The 24,133-nt window shown below is 42.0% G+C and overlaps 1 protein-coding gene across 2 annotated transcripts in view; it reads left to right on the top strand.

Moving 5' to 3' along the window:
• Window positions 1-24,133, top strand: part of dnm3b (dynamin 3b) — a 52,883-nt gene that overhangs the window by 20,281 nt on the left and 8,469 nt on the right. For both annotated transcript variants that reach the window (XM_037682097.1, XM_037682098.1), the window contains exons 5-16: window positions 4,465-4,668; window positions 5,442-5,540; window positions 5,689-5,849; window positions 6,116-6,258; window positions 6,348-6,483; window positions 7,612-7,679; window positions 9,715-9,853; window positions 10,016-10,102; window positions 11,988-12,058; window positions 12,165-12,219; window positions 14,795-14,908; window positions 20,823-20,932. In XM_037682097.1, the coding sequence (XP_037538025.1) occupies window positions 4,465-4,668; window positions 5,442-5,540; window positions 5,689-5,849; window positions 6,116-6,258; window positions 6,348-6,483; window positions 7,612-7,679; window positions 9,715-9,853; window positions 10,016-10,102; window positions 11,988-12,058; window positions 12,165-12,219; window positions 14,795-14,908; window positions 20,823-20,932 (1,387 nt within the window). The remainder of the gene's footprint in view (window positions 1-4,464; window positions 4,669-5,441; window positions 5,541-5,688; window positions 5,850-6,115; window positions 6,259-6,347; window positions 6,484-7,611; window positions 7,680-9,714; window positions 9,854-10,015; window positions 10,103-11,987; window positions 12,059-12,164; window positions 12,220-14,794; window positions 14,909-20,822; window positions 20,933-24,133) is intronic.

The raw sequence follows: 24,133 nt of genomic DNA on the forward strand, positions 1-24,133 counted from the left end.
GTGCTCATTCCACCGCCGTGTGGATTGAGGTCTGCTGTTCTGCTGAAGAGTGAAAACAATCGCCGCATTGTTTCTCACTACCTGTAAAGCTGTTTAATTATGTTGTTATTTTCATATTTTGCCAAATTAATGTAAATGTTTGATGTTAAACTTTGATTCTTAGGCTTAGTTTTGACATCAGGTCAAGTTCACTACACATCCATCAGTCCACCCATCTGTCTGTCCATCTGTCCATCCTTCCATCATCCATCCATCCACCCATCCATTCATCTATCATCCAGCCAGCCAGCCATCCATCCATCATCCATCCATCATCCATCCATCCATCCATCTTCCCACTGATCCATCCATCCATCCACTCATCCATCATTCAGTCCATCTATCAACTTGTTCATGAGTCAGGTATTGGAACAGCAGCTTGAGCAAGGAGGTCCAGACATCTCTTTCCACAGCCACTTCTTCCAGCTCTTCTGGGAGGACTCCAAGGTGTTCCCGGGTCAGCCGAGAGACATAGTCTGTCCAACTTGTCCTGTGTCCTGGCATCTCCTCCCAATTGAACACGCCCGGAGGTGTCCAGGGTGCATTTTACGAGATATCTGAACCATCTCAACCATTTCCTCGGGTTGTGGAGGAGCAACAGCTCTTCTTCGGGTCTTTCCTGGATAACTGAACGTCTCACCCTATATTTAAGGGAGAGCCCAGCTACCCTGCAGAGAAAACTCTTTTAGACCACATGGATCCTCAATCTCATTCTTTTGGTCACTACCTCAGAGTTCAGGACCATAGGTGAAAGTATAAATGTAGACTGACTGGTAAACAGAGAGCTTCTCCTTCTAGTTCAGCTCTCTCTTCACCACAATGGACTGGCACAGAGTCTGCAATACTGCTGAAGCTGCACAATCTGTCTATCGATCTCATGCTCCATTCTTCCCTCACTCTGAAGAAAACCCTGAGAAACTTGAACTCCTCCACTTGAGGCAAGACCTCACTCCCAACCCTGAGTGGACAATCCACCCTTTTCCACCTGAGGACAATGGCCTCAGATTTAGAAGTGCTGATCCTCAACCCAGCCGTTTCACACTCAGCTGTGAACAGCTTCAAGGAAAGCTGAAGCTCACAGCATAATGATCCCAACAGGATTATGTCATCTGCAAATAGCAGACAGAATCCTGAGCCCACCAAACTGGACTCTCTCATCCCCCTGGCTTCACCAAGAAGCCCTGTCCATAAAAGTTATGAACAGAATCTGGGACAACAGGCAGCCCTGGTGGAGTCCAACTCCCACCCTGAAGGGGTCTGACTTATGAGTGAACCAAACCCTCTTATTGTTTGTATTGGGACTGAATGGTCCGTAGTAATGGACTCTACCCTCAGTGTACCCTGAGGAACATGGTTAAATGCTTTCTTCAAGTCCACAAAACACATGTAAACTGGTAGGGAAAACTCTCATGACCCCTTGTTGATCCATATGTGGGTAAAGAGCTGGTCAATGGACAGACCCTGTATTGTTCCTCCTGAAGCTGAGGTTCGACCTTCAATCAAACTCTTCTCTAGTATCCCTGAACAGACCAATGTAGGCTAAGGAGAGTGAGGCCCCTATAATGGGAGCACACACTCCAGTCCCCCTTTTTGAAGAGGGGAACCACCACCACAGTTTGCCAGTCCAGTAGTACTACCTCTGAAAGCCACTTGATGTTGCAAAGGTGAGTCAACCAAAACAGCCCAGAAACATCCAGAGCTCCAAGGAACTCAGGGACAACCCATTCCACACCTGGAGCCCCGCATCCATGGAGCCTTCCAACCACCTCTGTGATTTTAGCTCAGACTATAGTGTAGACTAATCAACCACCAGATCCCCTGACTCATCCTCCACCATGAAGACATGCTGGTGGGATTGAGAAGGCCTGAGAAGCACTCTCTCCATCACCTGATGACTTCATTGGTTGAGGTCAACAGCACCCAACGTACACTACAAACAATGTTGGTAAAGTGTTGCTTTGCCCACATCAGTCACCTTATGGTTTGCCAGAATATCCTCTGAGCCAATTAAGAATCCCTAAGGCATCACCAAATTCCTACATCTCCTACATTAAACAACTTTGGGTCTGATCTCACTTGTCTCTGTTTCTAGTTTTAAAAAACACTTAAAAGCCATTTTTAAAGATACAAGCACATGTTTTCATGCTTAGTGATGTTACTGTTTAACTTTGACAATGAACAGTTGTTAATGTAATTTGAGATTTCCTTGTTTGTTATTGACTACTGTATTTTATTGTTTTGCCAAACTATATTGTTTCCCTTCCCATGACCATAAAAGTGTCTGCTGGTTCTACCAGGCCAGCTCTGTAAATAAGAATTTGTTTTTAGTGTTTAGGCCTGATTTAATAAAGGTGAAATGAAAATTAAAATCTGAACTTTTGTCTTAGCAGTAGTCAGCTCTATGGTCTGCCTGTCTCATAATACTCCTCAGCTGCCTCTGGAGTCCAACCAGCAAAAAAGGACCAATAGGACTCCTTCAGCTTGACGACCACCCTAACCTGGGTTATCCACCACTGAGTTTGAGGGTGGCCGTCACAAGAAGCACAGAAATGTGGAACATGGCCCACTTGGACTCAGTGTCCCCTGCCCTAGCTGGAATGCAGTTGAAATTATTCCTGAGGCGTGAATTGAAATGACTTCTCCTGGGTTCTTCTGTCAGGAGTTTCCAACAAATCCACACGTTTGAGTCAACCTGGTCTGTCCAGCATCTTCCCCCATCATCTGATCCAACTCACTACCTGGGGTTTATCAGTTGACAGCTCAGCTCCTTTCTTCACCCTAGTGTCCAAAACATACAGCCACATATCAGATCACATGATTGCAAAGTCTGCGGCCTAGAGTGTCCTGGTGCCATGTGCACCTTATGTTCAAACATAATGTTTGTGATGAACAAATTTTGACAAGCACAGAAGTCCAACAACAGAACACTGCTCAGGTTCAGACCAGAGATGGTGTTCCTCTCAGTCAAGCCCCTCTAGGTCACACTGTTGCTACCCACATGGGCAATGAAGTCCCTCAGTAGAAGAAAGGTGTCCCCAGCTGGATCACCTTCCAGCACCCCGGCTAAAGACTCCAAGAAGGCTGGGTACTTCGAACTGCTGTTCAGCTCATTGACACAACCAACATTCAGAGCCTGTACCCTCACACAAAGGCATAGCAAATATACCCTGTCTTCTACCGGGGGAAACCAATGCACAGGCACCAAGCCAGGGGGGCTATGAGTAGACCCACACCAGTCTGGCACCTCTCATCATGGGCAACTCCAGAGTGGAATAAGGTCCAGCCCCTCTCAAGGAGATCAGTTCCAGAGCCCATGCTGTGCGTTGAGGTGAACCCAACTACTGTATATCTAGTCGATACCTCTCAACCTCACGTACAAGCTCAGGCTCCTTTCCCACCAGAGAGGTGACGTTCCATGTCCCAAGTGTCAGTTGTGGTAAGCCAGGGTCAGAGTGCCAAGGCCCCCATCTTCAGCTTCCACCCATGGCTTCCTGCATCCAACCCATATGGCCTCTATGGTGGGCCCACAGGAAGGCAAACCCATGCAACTTCTTCAGACTGAGCCTAACCAGGCCCATGAGTAGAGGCCACCAGGTGCTTGCCAATGAGCTCCTTCCCCAGTCCTGGATCCAGGGTGGAGCCATGGTAACCCACATCTGGTCAAGGGACACTAAGCTCCTTGCTTTTAGCCTGATATTGTTTGAAAATATAATTCTACATTTACAGTATATACAAGTGAAAACAGCAAAAGCAAGCTGTGACCATTCTGCTGCAGCCTGCACCACTTCATGTTATTATCCATATTATTTATTAGAATAAATGTGCTGCAGAATTGTCATCAGTGTAAAGGGTTATGAAAGAGCATTCACCTGAACCACTAGACTATTTGGATATATGTGTTGCAGCAATCCAAATCTTGTGGTTACCCATTAGCTCATCAGTTGTTATCTCAATCAGGTCAAAATCAAACATTTTCTCTAAAGTGGATCCATTTTATTAGGATTTATTGGCTCCCATCTGAACTTGAGATTTTATAGTGGAGTGGATGTAATATTTTCCAATATGATTTTTGACACTAATACAGTAATAATTTCACATCTCTACACTGTCATGAATTTTAAATTACACAATTATTTGGCCAAATGGTGTATTTGATGCTGCCAATGGCCACAGGAAAAATTTAACTGAAACACAAGAGTGATGCTCGTGAGTTTTAGCTGTCATCAGATTTTTATTTGAACAGTTTCGTAGTTTAGAAAGTATTTTTAAAATTTGGTTGAATGTTTATTTATTATTTTTATTCCTTAATATAGTTAAAAACTAAATTAAAGCCATGAGGCTATCATATCTACATGAGCGTTTCAAAGCTACTTTGACTAGAGATCAGAGTTATATCAGATGTTTTTTTTGTTTCTCATACTTCAGTGCTGAATCTGACTCTCATCGACCTGCCTGGGATCACCAAGGTGCCGGTTGGAGACCAGCCTGCAGACATTGAGCAACAGATCAGAGAGATGATCATGCAGTTCATCAGCAGGGAAAGCTGCTTGATCCTGGCTGTCACCCCAGCCAACACTGACCTGGCCAACTCTGATGCCCTGAAGCTGTCCAAGGAGGTTGACTCCCAGGGTAAGGCGGGAGCAGAGGGGTAAACAGGGAATGATGGGAGTAGAAATATAAGAGCATGGAAATTAAATCTGAGAGAGTGGCACTGAGTTTTTGTTTGAACAAAATCACAATAAAACAAAGTATTTCCTGACGAGGGTGTTGTTTGGAGTTCAGATGTGTGTTTTGACATCTCTGAATAAGAAGTGAAGTGCACGGTGAAGAGGCTTGTTACTACTGAAGTGGTAGTTTAGCGTCACCAACAGTCAGTGGTAACTTTGATAGAAACAAAGTTTGAAGGAAAGGTGGAGGAACACAGATAAGGAAGAGGTCATATTCATTTACAAGTTCAAGGAAAATCATCAATTTTTACACACAAAGTGTTCTGTGAACATCTGGAGAGCTCTGAAGGAGGCATGAAGACCTTCAGAGTCTCTGGGCACCACAGAGGGATGAAGCAGCATGGAGCCACTAATGTCACACAGACTCAGGAGAACATCCTGGCCCTTCACAGACCCAGTCCAACACCACAACCAGGACTCCTCCAGACCCACACATATCTGCACTCAGAACCACATACACACACATACAACAACACAAGATTCACACATAGAACAACCGACAGAACCACATACAAAAAAAAAAAACTATACACACAGAACCACAAAGAGAACCGCACACACTCAGTGACAATCTTGTTCCCAGGCATGTAAAGACATTCTTAGTTTTTTTGCGGTTTGTCCTGAGATTTCTTTGGACTTTTCTTTGTGAACTGTGGGGCTGTTTTCCCTCCTAAGGTCTGAGGACTATTGGAGTGATCACCAAACTGGATCTGATGGATGAGGGGACAGATGCCCGAGATATTTTGGAGAACAAGCTGCTGCCTCTTCGAAGAGGTGCGTCATTTTTGTTATTAATAAATAATAATAAAACACATGTGAGCCTGTAGATCCATGTTTTGTTGTCCTACCTAAACACCCGGCGTGTTCCTGGGCTTCATATTTCTGGTGAAATGATTTGACTTCTCGGCTGCTTTGTTCCCAGGGTACATCGGCGTGGTGAATCGCAGTCAGAAGGACATTGATGGAAAGAAAGACATCAAGGCGGCTTTAGAAGCTGAGAGGAAGTTCTTCCTGACCCATCCTGCGTACAGACACATGGCTGAGAAAATGGGCACCCCTCGTCTGCAGCAGGTGCTCAACCAGGTGAGGACGGACTTCCTGTCCCACGGTTGGACCTGGTTCAGAACCCCATGCTTCCATCCATATGACTGTTAGAAGGCTGTCATCGGGAAAATCACATGCTCACACTTAATTTCTCACAGAATGACATATTTTTGTACAATTTTAGTAAAAAACAGGACATTTTTCTTTGATTGCTACTTATTAATATTTCACCTAGAATGAAAAAGATGGCGTGTTGGTCCATGTGATATTCATTTGTTTCATTTTGCTGGTTTTTGTCTCCTTAGCAACTCACCAACCACATCCGGGACACCCTGCCAGCGTTCCGCAGCAAGCTGCAGGCCCAGCTGCTGGCTCTGGACAAGGAGGCCGAAGAGTACCGGGGATACCGGCCCGATGACCCGTCTCGCAAAACCAAGCAGCTGTTGCAGTCAGTACACGGTGTCAGTCACAGCAGAAGCATCTTTCAATGACAGCTATAGAAGCCTTTCCTGTTCTGTTGGATTTGGTGTGTTTCAGAATGGTGCAGCAGTTCTCTGTGGACTTTGAGAAAAGGATCGAGGGCTCCGGGGACCAGGTGGACACAGTGGAGCTGTCAGGTGGAGCTAAAATAAATCGCATCTTTCACGAGCGCTTCCCCTTTGAGCTGGTCAAGGTGAATCAATCATCAGGGACAAAACAACAGGAGTCAAAGAAGTACAAAAATAATAACCTGAAATAACATTTTGTCTCACTTTAAACACAAATGGATCTTTTACTTTTTGACAGGTTTTTTATATAGGGTATTTACCCCAGATCCCCATCCACACACAAATAAATAAATAAATAGTTCTGCAATTTTCTCCAATAATGTCTTTGATTAAAACTTCATTGCAAAATGCAATTTTTTTATATCCATTAGTTCTACAACAGATATTGTTAATAATCTTCACACAGCCCCCACTTTGTGTTGTTTTGACTCACTGACTCTTCACATACTGATGAAAGAACTGCAAACCAGAATTTAGAACCGAGGTTTTTGGCCCCCTTTGCAAAGCGAGGAAGGGAGATTGGAAATACCCTCCATCCATTCCTCTGTCATCTGTGCATGTTATGAGCATCATAACTTGAAAAACAAGTGAGATACTGACTTTCATTTTGGTGTAAGGCTGGCTGCATGTAGGTGTAAGAAAGGTTCCTATCAAACATTGGGTTGCCACAACAAACTCCAAGATGGCCATCATTATCTTTAACAACTTCTTCCTTTCTGGGTTGTATGGATAACTGGTGTCCATATCCAACAGTTTCTGTTGCAAGATGTGTGGGACACCTGGACATGTCTCAGTCCATCACAGGAAAACAAAGGGACAAAACTTCCATTCACTCTGTCCTAGGGACAAATTAGAGTTACCAATCAGTCTAACATGCATGTTTTTGGTCTGTGGGAGATAAACCAGAGACCTGGAGAAAACCCACGCACGGAGAGAACATGCAAACTCCACCCAGAAAGGTTCCGCACTGGGATTTGATCTGGCAACCTTCTTGCTGAGAGAAAGCAGCTCTTCCAACTGAGCCACCGGGCCACCAAATAATTCTATAAAGTTTTAATTTCTTTTCATCTTTTCATCATATTTGGACCTTGTTTTATTTCTACTGGAGTTCACATCAGTTCTGTAAGATCTGACTTTGTTGTGATGTTTGAAATTAAATCCATAAAAATAATAATTACTGTTCTGATCGTCTAAACATTATTTTTTACTTTTGTCTTATGTGTTAATTATGTTTTCTGCATCTGCTGTTTCAGATGGAGTGTGATGAGAAGGAGATGCGACGTGAGATCAGTTACGCCATTAAGAACATCCATGGTATCAGGTAGACATTTTTCAGAACATCCATGGTATGAGCAAGGTGTTTGCTCTTTAGGAATATTCAAGGTATCAGGTAGACATTCTTTAAGAAAATCCATGGTATCGGGTAAACATTCTTTAAGAACATCCATAGTATCAGATAGATGTTTTTTAAGAACATTCATGGTATGAGCAAAGTTTTTGCTCTTTAAGAACATTCACAGTATCAGGAAGACATTCTTTAAGATCATCCTAGGTATGATGTACCGTAGATGTTCTTTAGGATTATCTATGGTATTCAGTTGACATTCATTAAGAATATCCATAGTGTCTGGAAGACATTTTTTAAAGAACATCCTTGGTAACAGGTAGATGTTCTTTTAGAAAATTCATAGTATCCAGTAGACGTTCTTTAATAACATCAATGGTGTGAGGTAGATGTCCTTTAAGAACATCCATAGTGTCAAATAGATGTTCTTTAAGAGCAGCCATGGTATCAGCAACATTTTTTTTTCCAAAACATCCATGGTAACAGGTAGACATTCTTTAAGAACATCCATGGTAACAGGTAGACATTCTTTAAGAACATCCATGGTAACAGGTAGACATTCTTTAAGAACATCCATGGTAACAGGTAGATGTTCTTTAAGAACATCCATGGTAACAGGTAGATGTTCTTTAAGAACATCCATGGTAACAGGTAGACATTCTTTAAGAACATCCATGGTAAGAGGTAGATGTTCTTTAAGGACATTTATGGTAACAGGTGGTAAACATTCTTTGAGAGCATCCATAGTATCAGGTAGGGAAAGATTATCAGTAGCTTCAGAAATGTGTCTTACCATCTCTATGCTGATGATATTCAACTGTACTGTTCCTTCTATGACTCAGAATTACATAAGTTAGCTGAATTAGTAAACTGTGTTTCCCATATTAAGGCGTGGTTAGTTAACAACTGCCTTCAGTTAAATTCTAACAAGACGGAAACCCTGATCATTGCTCCTGAACAGAAAGTTCCTTGGATCAAACAACACCTCGGTTCTCTGGGCTCCTCTTCTCAGCCGAGCCTCAGAAACCTCGATGTTCTGTTCGACCAGTCCATGTCTTTGGACAAACATTCAAAGCTTCTGGTAAAAAACTGCTTTTATCATCTGAGAAACATTTCTAAACTGAGAGCAATGTTATCCAGATCTGACTTGGAGATGATTATTCATGCTTTTATTTCTTCTCGTTTAGATTATTGTAATTCCCTTTTTACTTGTTTTAACAAAACTGCCGTCACTCGTCTCCAGTTGGTCCAGAAAGCTGCTGCAAGGCTTTTAACAGGAAGTAATAGAAGGTCTCACATTACACCAGTTTTATCTTCTCTTCATTGGCTGCCTGTTAAATTTAGAATTAATTTTAAAATCTTAGTTTTGACTTTTAGAGCTTTAAATGGACATCCATGACCATCCATGGTAACAGGTAGACATTCTTTAAGAACATCCATGGAAACAGGTAGACATTCTTTAAACCATCCATGGAAACAGGTAGACATTCTTTAAGAATGTCCATGGTAACAAACGTTCATTAAGACCATCCATAGGGTCCAGTAGATGTTCTTTAAGACCATCCATAGTATTTATGAGACATTCTTTAAGAACATTTACAGTATCGGTAGATGTTCTTTAAGAACACCCATAGTAACAGGTAGGTGCTTAATGTTTTTTTTTTTAAGTTTTTATACAACCAGTGTAAGGAATGATTTTAATGCTTGGTCAAAAGAATAAAATCACACTGTAAATAAAAAAGTCGTTCTTTTTTTTCTGTCATTGTTTTATTTTGTTTACAATTTGTTCTTTTTAAATGTGCTTTATAAATAAATTGACAACTTCAGTTCTTTTTTAAATTACTGGCAGTCCAGTTGTGCTTTTATACAGACTTACCATCAGTTACCTGACATGATCAGAAGAGCTACAATCAGGCTTTTAGAGAAACATCACATTTTGTGTTTCACTTGATTTTGTGCTGATATCAGAAAAATCTGTTTTCATCACATCTTTTCTTATTTTGTTGTCCAGAACTGGACTTTTTACCCCAGATATGGCGTTTGAGGCCATTGTGAAGAAGCAGGTTGTGAAGCTGAAGGAGCCTTGCGTTAAATGTGTGGACATGGTCATCCAGGAGCTGATCAACACTGTCCGCCAGTGCTCCAACAAGGTAACCCTGTCGCTCTCTGGCTCTACAGGGATTTAATAGAAATGAGGATGAGGTTACACATGGAAAACATGCAGGAGAGGAAGGAAAGTTATCAGGATGACCACAAATATGTTGCACATCCAAGTGCTGGAAGTGCTGATGAATAGTGGGATGTGTTTTCAGTTGGAGTGCTTCCCGAGGCTGCGCGAAGAAACAGAGCGAATTGTGACGTCTCACATCCGAGACAGAGAGAGTCGGGCCAAAGACCAGGTAAAGAACCAGGAAGTTAGAACCAGTCCTCAGGAAAATGATTCTGGGTTAATTACAGAGGCGTTTCCTAAAACAGTCCATCGAAGTCAACTACACAAATAGTTTGTATTTTTGAAGTTGGGTTCTGTAGAATGGATATGAACAATCAATAAATTACTGTCGTGGTCGGCGGCCCCCGCACTTCGGATCAGCTCGTGGTACTTCTCTGTCCTAACCCTCAGTTGGTTCGCCGCGGTCGGCCTTCGTGCCTCTCGCCTGTTCGTGTCTCTGTTTGAGCTCTGTGCTCACTCTCCACCGGTGCGAGATTATTACACCTTCCATGGTCCCTGATTTTCAAGCCTTCACAGTTTCATGCCTAGACCTCAAGCCTTGCTCTCTGAATTATTGACCTCACACCTGTTTCCTGGATTCTTCACTTTGCCCGTCTTTGGATTTTTGACTTCACATCAGACCACAGTGTAGGATTAACAGTCCTCAGATCATTTAATTTTTATGAGTAATTTTATTTTGAAGGGGCACCACTGGCTTCCGGTTCTAAAGTCAGAAAATTAATATTATTCAATCAGACTCAAGTTTAATGCTCTAGTGAATCCTTTTCGTATTAAATTCAAAAATTTCATATATATCAAAAACACTTTGAGTCAAAGTACAATTTTGTGAGATATATTATCAATTTTGGTGAATATAAGTGATCAAACGTTGAATACAGCTGCAGCATGAATGATGGCTTACTTTGACAACACAAGGTTATGGAGTTATCTTTTAAACTTTAATAGGGTGAATTATGAGGTTCAAAACAGAGTAAATTATCATCTATAAAGTTAGCTAAATGAAGTGTTTTGGCTAGATGTGATTTGTCAATCTAGGAGAACTTAATTCTAATTAATAATGATGAAATTTATATACTGGACAACTTCTTATCTGGGACATCAGACACCAGCAGAGAAAATCTGAGCAGCTTTTTCTTACCGATTGGAAGGTGGTCTGCAATTCAACCGCCCGGAGGGTTACCAGGACTCTTTAGATGACTTATGAGCCGAAGGTGGGATTTCCCTCGACACTGGAAATCAGCTGAAATCTAGAGTCGAAAGTTGGCTCCCGAGGGGGATCAGTTGATGAGTTCCCTCTGCACAGGACCAGTGACATCATTGCTGCAGTCTTGACAGGTGAATGTCACTCTCCATCTGCCTGTGAAGACTGTCAACTCAGCTGATCCTGACTTTGCACCCACAGCCTATAATAAATAAAAACTGTAATTGTTTTTGCACTCCTGTGTCTGGCTATTTTGAATCCAAAACCCTGCTTCATGACAATTACCTGTTGTGAATGGCTGAACGAATTACATCCATCCATCCATCATCTTTACCTGCTTCTTCCTATTCGGGTCGTAAGTGTCACTGATGCCCATATCCAGCAGTCATTGTGCGAAAGGCGGGGGGCACCCTGGACAGGTCTCCAGTCCATCAGAGGGACAACTGAACAGGTCTCCAGTCCATCACAGGGACACCCTGGACAGGTTTCCAGTCCATCACAGAGCCACCCTGGACAGTTCTCCAGTCCATCACAGGGACACCCTCTGTTCAAATTCAACTTTTTCTTTAAACTGGGGTTCTTCAAAGAGTTTATCTACAACAGGCAAGCTATTATTTGTTCATGATCTATCCACAGAACCCCACTAAAACAAATACCACCTCCAGAGTAAAACTTTAGAAGCATTTTACTGAAAGCTACATAATTGCTGCTGAGCAAAATGCTAACAGTAGCAGTGAGCTAGCCTAGCTCTGCAAGAAATCTGGACTGTAACTGAAACAGGAAGTCCAGAAGTGTATCTGACATGTTGATGGAGTAATGGAAAAGTGCACTGGATGTTTCTGTCTGCTTTCAGGTTCTGCTGCTGATCGATCTGCAGCTCTCTTACATAAACACCAACCACGAGGACTTCATTGGCTTTGCTAAGTAAAGATGGGAGCTTTCTGTTGTTTACCGCAGCAGGTGCCCAAAAGGCAGATGCTTCACAGATCTTTTCTGTCTCCTTCTTGTTTCTGTCCTGCGTGTGTTGCAGCGCACAGCAGAGGAGCAGTCAGACCAACAAGAGCCAGAGTTCAGCAGGAAACCAGGTGAGGGTTGGACTTATTCAAACAGATTCTCTTCATCCATTCAGCACTGACACGAAAACGACTTGCAGTTCACTGCAACTTTTCAATTGCACCGGTTATTGATCGATTGATTTACTGAACTGCTGATTGGCTGATTTATTTATTGATTGATTTATGTGATTTATTGATTTGTGTGTTTTTTTATATATTTACTTACTGCTTCATTGATTTATATATGTGATTTCTTGATTGATTTGATGAGTCATGCTCAGGTTGTGATTTGTTCTCTCCTGTAAACCTCACCCCAGGTGTTTTATTTTTTGCCACCATCTTTGCTGGTCTTGTCGTTGAGACGTTTGTCTTGTGTTTGAACCCCTCCTGTGTCATCAAGGTGCCACCTTGCATTTCATGCCCACCCCTTAGTGAGACTCTCAGCTACCTCCTTTAAGGGTGTGTGTGGGTGAGTATTGTCATGGCGGGTTATGGTTTGATGTGTGTGTGTGTGTGTGTGCGTGTGTGTGCACTCACACAGGCCCATTGTGTGAGGTGAATTTTTCAGTTTCTCATTTTCTGCCTCATTTGGCTGCTAACTGATAAGTTCAGCAGTTTATTTAAAGTCATATAGGAAAGCTGCTGTTGTTTGTTTATCTGTGAATTTTCGTTCAACCTTTATTTAGACAGGTAAATCCCACTGAGCCTCGAGGACTCATTTACAAGAGAGACCTGATTTCAACAAAAAATGATGACAACAATGGACAACAGCAACAACAATAGATAGCCACAAAAAAGGCATACAGATATATATATTTTTTACAAATAAGATGGCTAAAAAAAAGGTAACAAAAAACAGCTAGATTCTAAGGCGAATGTAGAAAACTAAAAACAGGAACATGTCTGCATTGGTCCCTGCCAGGAGTCCAACAGATTTTTAAAGCCACTTAGAGAGGTCAAGGTCGAGAGCTTCAGATCTTTTTGTAAGATATTCCAGGAAACAGGAGCGGAGTAGGAGAAGGCCCTTTTGCCTAGTTCAGTCCTCACTGAGGGAACACTGCAGGTAATAATGTCCAGAGAGCGCACGCTGTAGCTGCACTCACACAGAGACATGTAGGAGGAGACGTATGAAGGCAGCAGACCAAGAAGTGATTTAAAGATGAAAATGTACCAGTGAGAGTCTGCATGAAGTTAATGATGTCCAGTTAACCAGTGAATACAGGGCGCAGTGGTGGGTACGATAATCACAGCCAGTTATGAATCTTAGTGCACCATGATAGACAGCATCCAACATCTGCAGGGTTCTTGTAGGAGCGTTCATGTAAATAATGTCACCGTAATCAATGGAGGGAAGGAAAGTCACAGTTACAATGTGTTTCCTAGCATTCAGAGTTAGACAGGATCTGTTTCTGAAAAAGAAACCCAGTTTAACTTTCAGTTTCTTTACTAAGTTTTCCACATGGAGCTTAAAAGAAAGATGTGAGTCGACCAAGATACCCAAATATTTATAGGAATCAACAAACTCACCCGGGACACCATTTGAGGATAAAATCAGAGGAAGAACTGCTGGGCCCGACTTCCTCTTTGATTTTGTCGGCATTTAGGACAAGTTTGAGGTGGAACAAATGAGACTGGATGATGTTGAATGCAGATTTCAAAAGCTGGAAAGCCTTTTCAACTGTTTTACCTCGACAATAAACAACTGTGTCATCAGCATAGAAACGTATAGATGCATCAGGGATGTATTGACCTACATTACCTATGTAGATTGTAAAGAGGGTGGGTCCTAAGACTGAGCCTTGTGGTACACCATTGTTGAATGTTAAATAACTGGAGGAAGTACCATTATGTTGAACACATTGCCTCCAATCTGAGAGATAGTTAGAGAACCAACCAATAGTGTGTTCTGAGAAACCAATTTCTGAGAGCTTATGACACAAGATGTTATGATCCACAGTGTCAAAAGGAATGCTGCAGGGTGCGCCCCCCCCCCGCCCCCCCCCCCCCCCCCCCCATTCCTTCCTGTTTCCGCCTCAGGCCTGACTGTACGAGTTTCCTATAACTGTTTCCTGTCTTCACACCCACTGCCTCTTGACTATAAGGTGTTTCTAACTAAAGGCCCAGAGCATGGAGCATAGACTTTGTTGTTAAAGGCCCATAGTTTAACTTTTAATTTTTGTTTGGCTCCAGAACTTTCACCCAGCAGAAAACAATATTTGTTTTTGTGTTTAGTTTTTTCCAGCCAGCTTGTGCATTAATGGCTAAAGAGAAAAGCTTTGTAATCATGTGGGTAACCTCCTTAGTGAGTCTTAGGCGGTCCAAGTCTGACACTAATCTGACCTTTTAATCCCTGAAGCCACGGGCCTGCCCATGTTATGTTAACACACCTAACACGCAGGAAACACACACGTCTTATTATTGTGCGCTTGAAGCACTAACCCCATTAGGATCTAAACGCACTGCCTGAAGGACACATACCTAACCTGGGCTTCACACACATTTCATGTCAGATTGCTTGATTGACTGCTCCCTGTTTGATCTGAACCGAGGTTTTACTGTTCTTAGTTTGTGATGAATTGTCCCTCCTTGCTTGCCATCCTCTCAGGTTATCCGTAAAGGCTGGCTGACCATCAACAACATCAGCATCATGAAGGGTGGAGCAAAAGAGTATTGGTTTGTGCTGACGGCTGAGAGCCTCTCATGGTTTAAGGATGACGAAGTGAGTTTAACGCACACACTCACGTGACAACTTACTGTAATAGCTTGAAGCTGGGATCAACTGGTGGCCCACTGGTGTGGTGGTGGGACATCCAAACAGTTCATTGAGAGATAAAAACATCATGCAGCTACCATGAGATATTTTGTATTTCTTTTTTAAAGCAACACAAAACAATATGTGTAATAAAATATGAAAATTTATTTTTATAATGATTTAATTTTCCAGTTTTCTGCTCAAGCCAAGCTGGAAATGAGCGTCGTGTCCCACTGATTCTGCAAATAAATTAGGATAAAATCTTGTTCTGTACTTTGTCAATTTATTGCTGCTTATGTTTCTTGAATGTATGCAATAATAATAATGTCAAACAAACTCATAACATTTTGTTTCCACAACTTCTTATTCATTTTATTTACAGTAAATTGTCTTTTTTCCCCATTTGTAACATGTTTTTTCTTATGTAACGTTTTAACTCGGTCAAAATAACACGTAAAACTCATTTAAAAATCAAATTAAGAGAAAATGTTTGGCATAAATATAAAGGAGCATGGTATACCATCTGTAAACAAACAAAAACAAACACAAAATTAAAAGTTAAATAAATAAACATGACAAACTTGTACTTAAAGAAAAGATATCTATAAAAAGTCTTTAGGACCAAAAAAATTTGTGGAAGTTAAGATGTGTGCATCCAATAAACTGCATCAGTCTTGGTAAACCTTGTGTATAAACCCAACAGACTCAAATGTTGTGTATCATCCCAGAAGGTTTTTAATGTCTTGTATAAACCCAACATTCTTCAACGTCACATTGTTCTTACCTCTCGTTTCTGTCATGTCATGTTGTTCATGTCGTATAAACCTAACATTTATAAACATTGCATGTAAACCCGTCGTTCTTAAACATCAAGTGTACAGTAGTCCCTCGCTGCTTTGTGGTTCGACTTTCGCGGACTTACTCCTTCGCAGTTTTTCAAAGTAAGGTTGGACATGAAACACAATTGGCTGATTGACAAATGAGCCGCACGAGCGGCATATATTGTTTATTTAAAATATATTATTTTTAATGATTTAGAAACTGCTGCACCTGTGTGCAGCCCACAGGTGCAGGGAGAAGATCCCTCAGCGTGTCATGATCTCCACTCTCTGCCACCTGCGGCTCTCGGCCACACCCACTTCTCCGCTGCAATCACACTCATCACCTGTGTCACTCCCAAGCTCCCTCCTTCTGTGTAAATAAACAATTTTAATAGTTTAAATAAACAAAATGTTTATTTTAAATAATCAAGCACAACCGGAACCGAGTCTTTAGTCCCCCTCGGCGAACGACCAAGCCACCGGGAAATGTTACGGTGCTCCCAATGGCCAGTCTGCCCACAGCTTGCTGTAGCTGGTGCTAAATGCTTTAAAATAAATTATTTTAAAGGATTTAGCACCTGTGCTGTGCTTTTTAAAATTAAATGTGTGTGTGTGTGCTGCGCTTCTTAAGCACACCCCAGTATCTGCCGATTGTCTGCCCATTAGTTATCTGGACCACCTTTTATGGTATGGACACCCTTATGTCTGAGCATGTGATGGACAAACTATGACTAGCACAGAAGTCCAACAAGAGAGCACCGCTCTGGTTCAGATCAGGGAGACCATTCCTCCCAATCATACCCCTCCTTTTTATTCTTCACTGGCTCTCTAACGAGGCGCACGCATTCCTTCCTGCTCCCTGTTCTCCTCCTGCTTTTTGCCCTCTGTCTGTGTATCGGAGCAGCTCCTGTTTTTACACATCTCCCCAAATGGAAACTGCTGTTTTGCATCTGACCAACTGGACTTTCGACGTATATTACAACATTTTTTTAACTGACAATTTACTTGCAAGGACCCATTCAAGACAGATCACATGCACACATACATAATGTATAGCCCTGAGCTGCTTTATTCATTCTCTTATCAGTTCAGTCAAGTTCACAGATCTCAGGAGGTGTCCATGGAACCAGATGCAGCCTTCTCACCCAGTGCTCTCTATTAACCCAAACATACGGTTCATGGGCAGAGATAAGAAAGTGCCTTGGGAGAAGCAACATTTTTCAGTCAGGTCATCTGGCAGTATATTTTTTTGTGCTGAAACGTTTCTCCTTCGATCCAGAAGGCTTCATCAGACTTCACTGGTTTCTTCCACTTTGGAGTAAGCTGTTGGGGGAAGAATCAGTTTTGTTGTGTTTCATTGACTGATGAAGCCTTCCGGATCGATGGTGAAATGTTTCAGCACAAAAAAAAATAAACTGTCCAGATGACCTGACTGAAAAATGTTGGATTGTAAACCTGGATTATTGAGCATAGACTTTGTTGCCTTGGGAGATGTTTTGGATTATGCCTTGGACTTCTTGTTCTTAACCATAGAAATAAAAACATCTATAACCTTTGACCAAAAATTCTCTGACAACCAAGATCTTCTGTTTTAAAAGTAGACAAACACAATTTCATAACCTTTGACACCACATTTAGTTTGATATGACTTGTTTTTTTTAGCTGTCACAGCAGCAAGCTATGGCACTCTGGTGCAGCTTGGAGCAGTTCTTAAACTATGTTTGTTGAACTCACCATGCAGTACAGAATGTAGAGGTTTACAAAATGGTGCATTCACTGAGCTTGTGTCTGTGGTGAGAATTAAAGTCTGTTTCTCCAACCTGAAGTTGTTCACAGAGCTAGCTTGAAGAAGTTTGATGGTCATTTTCTCAGGAGGAAATATAAAGAATAAATAAGGATAATAAACGAAAGAAACTTGATTAAACAGTAATGAGTGGACTTGGATCTCTTGGGGGGTTTTACTGCAGAGTTTTATTATTTTTAAGTGCAACAAACAAACCAACAGCACAACATAAATGTGTATGAGCAGGCGCAGTGTCGGTCCATCCTGCTGTCCCGTCTGCTGTCTGTCTGCCATCTGTGCCTGCTGTACAGGTTGGAGGATGTTCTGCACAGCAAGTGTAGATAGGCAGACACCCTGCAGCTTCTGCAGCCCACCTCCTGCTGCCACCTTCCACTGAGAGAGAATCACAGACTGACAGACATGGGCACACTCTGGCCATATATGAGATTCCTGTACACTTTGTGTTACGCCTCCTCTTCAATGAACTAATTGGGCGTGCATAAACTTCATTATACCTTGGACTTATTGTTCTTCACCATAGTAGCAGCTGAACCAGTAGCTTAACCACGGAGCAGCTAACTGTATCTGTGTGTTCGGCCATGACTGACGTCTACTCTGTCCTTCAGCTTTTTTGTCTCGGAGCTGTCCTTCTGCCGTGCACGTCTTTTTTCTTATTGGACTTCAGAAATTGTCTTCTGCTTTGCAAACTTGGAGCAGTTCTGAAACAAAGAAAAAGAGAACAATGTTCCCAAAATGATCGCTCGCACACTCAAAATATGCAAACAGGCACACGGCTCACTGAGGCCACACAGACTAAGATGTTAGTGGGGTCATGGAGGAAAGGAACAGGCCTCTGCTCGCTGAACATCCTCAACCACACACACGCACAAACACACACATGCACACACAACTCAGACACACTATTAGTGCGGCGGTCTTCAATTCAGTTCAAAATACTTTATTAATCTCAATGGGAAATTCAACCTTTATTTATACATGTAGTCCCACTGAGACTCGAGGACTCATTCACAAGAGAGACCTGATTTTAACAAAGAGTGATGACAACAGAGGACAACAAAGACAATAATAGACAACCACAAAAGGAAGCATACAAATTGAGAAGAATAAATGAAAGAAAATGACATTCAAAAATGAAACAAACAAACAAAAAAAGAAAAACAACTAGGTTGCAAGGCGATGTAAGATACTAAAAACATGAACATGTCTGCATTGGTTTTTGCCAGGAACTGAACTGAACTGTTGTAACTCATTATTCTGGTTTCATTACATTGTTACATTTTTGGCAAGAAAGTTTCTGTATTTCAGTGGAGAGAACCAGTTCTGATCCACATGAGGAACCCCTCTTTGATTGATTGACGTTGTTTGGGACTTCTTTAGTGAGCCAGCTGCACATGCAACTTGGACTTTCTGCCACAACTGAGGTGAAGTTGTCAGCTACAGTCATTGTTGAAACTCTGACTGAACTGGACCTGTGCCTCTGCACTGAGTCTTTGTTCAGATAAAGTTCAATAACCCTTAATTGATATTGCCCTGATTGATTGGCTTCTCGTTCCCATGGCTGCGCTCCATGCTTCAGCAGACACATTTGCTCCTCCCCCTTTCAGTGGACCACATCTTCACCAGAATCCTAGCAGCCTGCACCACCTCCTGGCTGCTTTCTGCTGGACAGTTTCAATCTTCCGCTCTTCAGTAAGTTTGAGTTTTCACAGTCAGACATAATGTTAGTGCTGAAACTGGTGTTTATTTTAAAATAGAAGGGGAGAACTGGGACCCTGTGCACACAGTTTCGTTCCACCACATGCACCACATGTGGTGGAACGACAAATAAAGAAACTTTGACTTTGAGAATGCCGTTAGAGTGCACTTTGAAACCAGATCAAATACAGAACGAGAAGCGTTGAAGTAACAGATGCAAATTAAAATGTCTTTTTGTGAAATGAAACAACAAAAGGGAGACCAGTACAGACAGACAGAGAGAAGAGTGTCCGTGCCCAGTCTAACCAATGTGCAGACTACTGTACACCAGTATGACAATGAACAGGTAGTCTGAACACTGGGTGGACGGAGACGGAGCTGGAGCCGGACCAGGAGCTGGACCAGGAGCTGGACCAGGAGCTGGACCTGGAGCAGGATCAGGGCCTTTCATGCTGTTTGCTGCCATTCCAGGGTCTCTGTCGTCTCTGCCCCCTGAAACTCCCATTAGAAAAGTGTGAACCGTCTCATCCGGTTTGCTGCGTTCCCTTGTTTTGGTTTCTCAAAGCGCCTCTGAGTTTATTTGTTTTGGGGGGCGTTGGGGTCCCGTGGCGGTCCTGCTTTGGTCAAGCCGGTCAGGACGTGTATCGAGCCTTGACGTGGCATTTTCGCTCAGACGACCAGGACACTGCTCGTTCAGGGAGGGGAAAGTCCAAAAAAGGGGGAAAGGGGGGGTATATCCGTGTGACCATGTATGGACTGCCGTGACCCCAACCTTGAAATATCTGCTTCCTCTTCATCTTCTCCCTCCATCTCCTCCAATTCTTTCCTGCAACCATCGACTGCAGCTTTCTTGCCTGCCGGGCCAGATGCGGGCCTTCATTTGAGGATAGTTTCAGATCCACATCGCTGGTTCGGTTCTTCTTCTCCTCTGGGTCTGTCCTCCTCCACCTCCTTCACTCGCCTCCTCTCTGACTTCTCCCTCCTCCCCTGCCTCTCTGTGTGCTGCTAAGCACTGCCAGATGTTGCGTTTTAGCGCCAGGCTGTCATTTAATATCTCCTGCTCTCTCTCCCTTCTTAAAAAGCTCTGGCAGGAAGTGGGCCTCTCTGGAATGAACAGAAAAAACTGAAGAAAATGTTGACGGGCTGAGATAAAAGAAAAACAAAAAGAAGGATGAGAAAAATGTGTTGACTGTCGCAGCTCTTGTTTTCAGGTGTTGATCCTGAGCTTTGGTCCCGTCAGACCTGAGTCTGAGCCGGATCTGATACTCAGACTTTCACCGTTCTACAGAAAACACTGTCGGGACAACTGGACCTGACCCCCACCATAATGACTTCCACATGTGCTTCATTTTTTACCATGCTCTCCCCTCACCTCCCACCATCATTTCTCCAAACTCCTCTTTCACCCAATTTCTGTACACCCCCCTCCATTTTTGTAAACGTACATTTGGCCGTTGTCTTTGTCACCATCATGTGTGGCTGACGGACATGACAACAGTGGCGGGGGTGTCCTTTAAACAGAGACCTGACCACCATCCTTCTGGTTTTTCTCCAATTCCAGGAGAAAGAGAAGAAGTACATGCTGCCCCTGGACAACCTGAAGGTCCGCGATGTGGAGAAGAGTTTCATGTCCAGCAAGCACATTTTCAGCATCTTCAACACGGAGTCCAGGTCCGCTGCACCCAGTCTCTGCCACATATTCACTCAACACCAGAACTTCTACAGAGAACACTTGGGATGACAGTTGTACAAATGTAAATTAGTATTACTTATAGCGAGGTACTTAACGAGTATTAACAGTCAAATATTCTCTTTATAGCGAGGTACTTAACACATATTAACAGTTAAATATTTAACCTATATCAAGGTACTTAACAAGTATTAACCAGTCAAATATTCTTCTGATAGCTAAGTACCTTGCTATCAGAAAAAATATTTGACTGGTTAATATGAGAATTAACCAATAAAATATTCTATTTATAGCGAGATGCCTAACAAATATTAACAGTTAAATATTTTACCTATACCGAGGTACTTAATACGTATTAACTGTCAAGTATTCTTCTTAAACCTGGTACTTAACAAATATTAACAGTCAAATATTCTATTTATAGCGAGGTACCTAACACATATTAATAGATAAATATTTTATCTATACCGAGGTACTTAAAAAATATTAACTGTCAAATATTCTTCCTAAAGCGAGACAAGACAAAAATGCTAATTTTGTAAACATGTTTTTTTCGCCTTATTTCCAATGTATGTGGTTGTTTTTTTTTAAATCTGATGGCATAAATGGATCTGGTCACTTTTTAAACAATTTTCAGACTAAACAGTCACTGTTTGTTTCTTTTGGGCTTGGACATAATTGATTGAACGTCAAAATGAAATGAGGGTAGAAGGTTTTAACTAGGCTAGGCTGGATAAAACATATGAATGGAAAAAACACAAAAATGTGCTAATATTTCACTTTTTTGTCATTACATGTATCTTTGTAACCAAACAAAATACATGTTGTCAATGGCCATTGCATGGATGAAGCCTTCGGCCTTTTTCTCCACACTCTGTGTTCTGATAAGCTCTAGTAAAGTTCAAACTATTGATAACTATTTGACACAACATTGTTTTTAAATTGATGAGATTAAACTTTGATTATTTTAACCTAGACAAGTAATTTTTTTGATAACTAAGATTGTTTTAAATCCACAAATGAACAAAGAAAATCAGAATAGTCCTGCTGACAGCTAATATTGCTGTAATAGTCACGTCAAAGAACAAGAATTACAAATCAACCCATTATTGGATTAGATTATCCCTGAGTGTAATGACGGTGAAAAAAATATTTTTAAAATAATCAACCTGCTAATTTGACCAAAAGTTAGTTTTAGATCAGTTCTGATTATCGTGAGAAAACAAGCTTTTACTAGTACTTTGTATTACACTACAAAACGTATTTGTTTCTGTCAAGATAATCGAAGATTTAACTCAGAATCTTAAATAAAACCATATCAAATTAAATATAAGCATCTACAGTCACACAACCTCTTGGAGTTTCAGTATTTATGGTTTTAGTTCTGTCACTGACTGCAGGGAACTGTTGACATGTTTTTAGTTGTTCATCATTCAAAGCAGCATAAATCACTTGGTCTGTAGATAGATACACTTGGCTTCTACATACGTAGGCAGATACACCTGTCTTTTACATATGTTGGTAGATACACTTGGCTTCTACATATGTTGGTAGGTACACCTGCCTTCTACATATGTAAGTAGATACTCCTGGCTTATACATATGTTGGTAGATACACCTGGCTTTTACATATATTTGGTAGATACACTTGGCTTCTACATATGTTGGTAGATACACCTGGCACCTGATCCTTGTGTGATGGATTGGTTAGAGAGAGCGTTAACGCTGCTCACAGAATCTTTACATTCGAGCTGAAGGATGTTGCAGAGAGTGTGACCTCTACAGCCAGAACAAAGTCAAGCTATGACCAGCTGGCTAAATTGGCGCTCTTATTGAAAGCAACATTCTATGTTGTGGTAAACAAGGCTGACAACCTTGCAATAAGGTTAAACAGCGAAAAAGAGGAGTACCTCAAACTCATGGCACAGTCTAAATTTGATCAGGAGACCCGTGCGAATGAGTTACAACGTGACAGAGAGCTCTCACAAGCTCAGCTGTCATTACAAGCTCACTCATATGAGGAGAAGATGAGGGAAAGAGAGGTTAAGTACCAAGCACTGTGTTCAGACAACGATACGCTACAACAACAGTTGCAGCTCACATCAAAAGCTCTGAACGAATGCAGATTGGAAAAGGTGGCGTTAGTCCAACAAGGTGTGCATTTACAAAGTGAATGTCATACATCACAGGAACGCTTAAAAACCTGTGAGGAGAAACTAGCCGCTGCAACAAATGAGATTTCTGACGTGGGGCGAGGTTGTCTGGAACTCAAAGACGAACAAGGTCAGAGTCCAGGTCACCCACCATCACCTCAGAAGGATCTTGGTGCACCTCCTGCTCTTAATCCCATTCTGTCACCTCCACATGTGTCTAGCGACACACCTCCACGTGCCATTTTGGTTCCTACGATACCGATAATACAGCCTTTGCTCCCAATTTCGGATTTGCAAAAAATCTCAAAATATGTTCAACGCTTTATTCCTGGGCCTATGGGGTCCACTGGTACGAAGGCATATCTGAATGATCTTGATTTCAGACTGAGTGGTTATCCTAATGCTACGGTTGAAGATAAAATCAGTCTGATAAGGCTCACTTCGGACAGAGAGGTGTTCACCTTTATCGAGCATCAACCTGATGCCACGAGAAGGGATTACAACCTTCTGTGTGAAGCTTTGATCAGAGAATACAACCCCTGCACGGGACCTGGTGGCTTCCCAGCTGCAGACAAGGTCACGCAAGGGAAGCATGAACATCCAAAGGTTTATTACAAAAGAATCTTCCAGGCTTATTTTGGTTACAGGAATGAAACCGGCATGGAGGAGGAAGAGGGTTTTAAATTTGTTTTCAGCAAAAACCTCCACACTGCCGTAAGAACGTCAGTACAAATGATGGCAAATTTCAAAGAAAAATCCATCAATGAGATTAAACAGTGTGCTGTGAATGTGTTTGAGGCCTGTTCTCATGTTAAGATGCCCATAGAGGTGTTTCCTGGTGTAAAGGTTAAACCCCATTCGCTAGAACTGGAAGGACGGCGCGTGTCGCCTCCCCCTCCTAAAAAAGGCGAGGAAAAGCAGTCTTTTCAAACTAACAAACCGTGTCATGAAGGTGCACGCTACATCACTACATGTTGGTAGGTACACCTGGCTTCTACATATGTTGGTAGATACACCTGGCTTCTACAT

This window comes from Nematolebias whitei, chromosome 9 (genome assembly GCF_014905685.2).
Source record: "Nematolebias whitei isolate Nwh7 chromosome 9, NemWhi1, whole genome shotgun sequence".
NCBI classification, from domain to species: domain Eukaryota; kingdom Metazoa; phylum Chordata; class Actinopteri; order Cyprinodontiformes; family Rivulidae; genus Nematolebias; species Nematolebias whitei.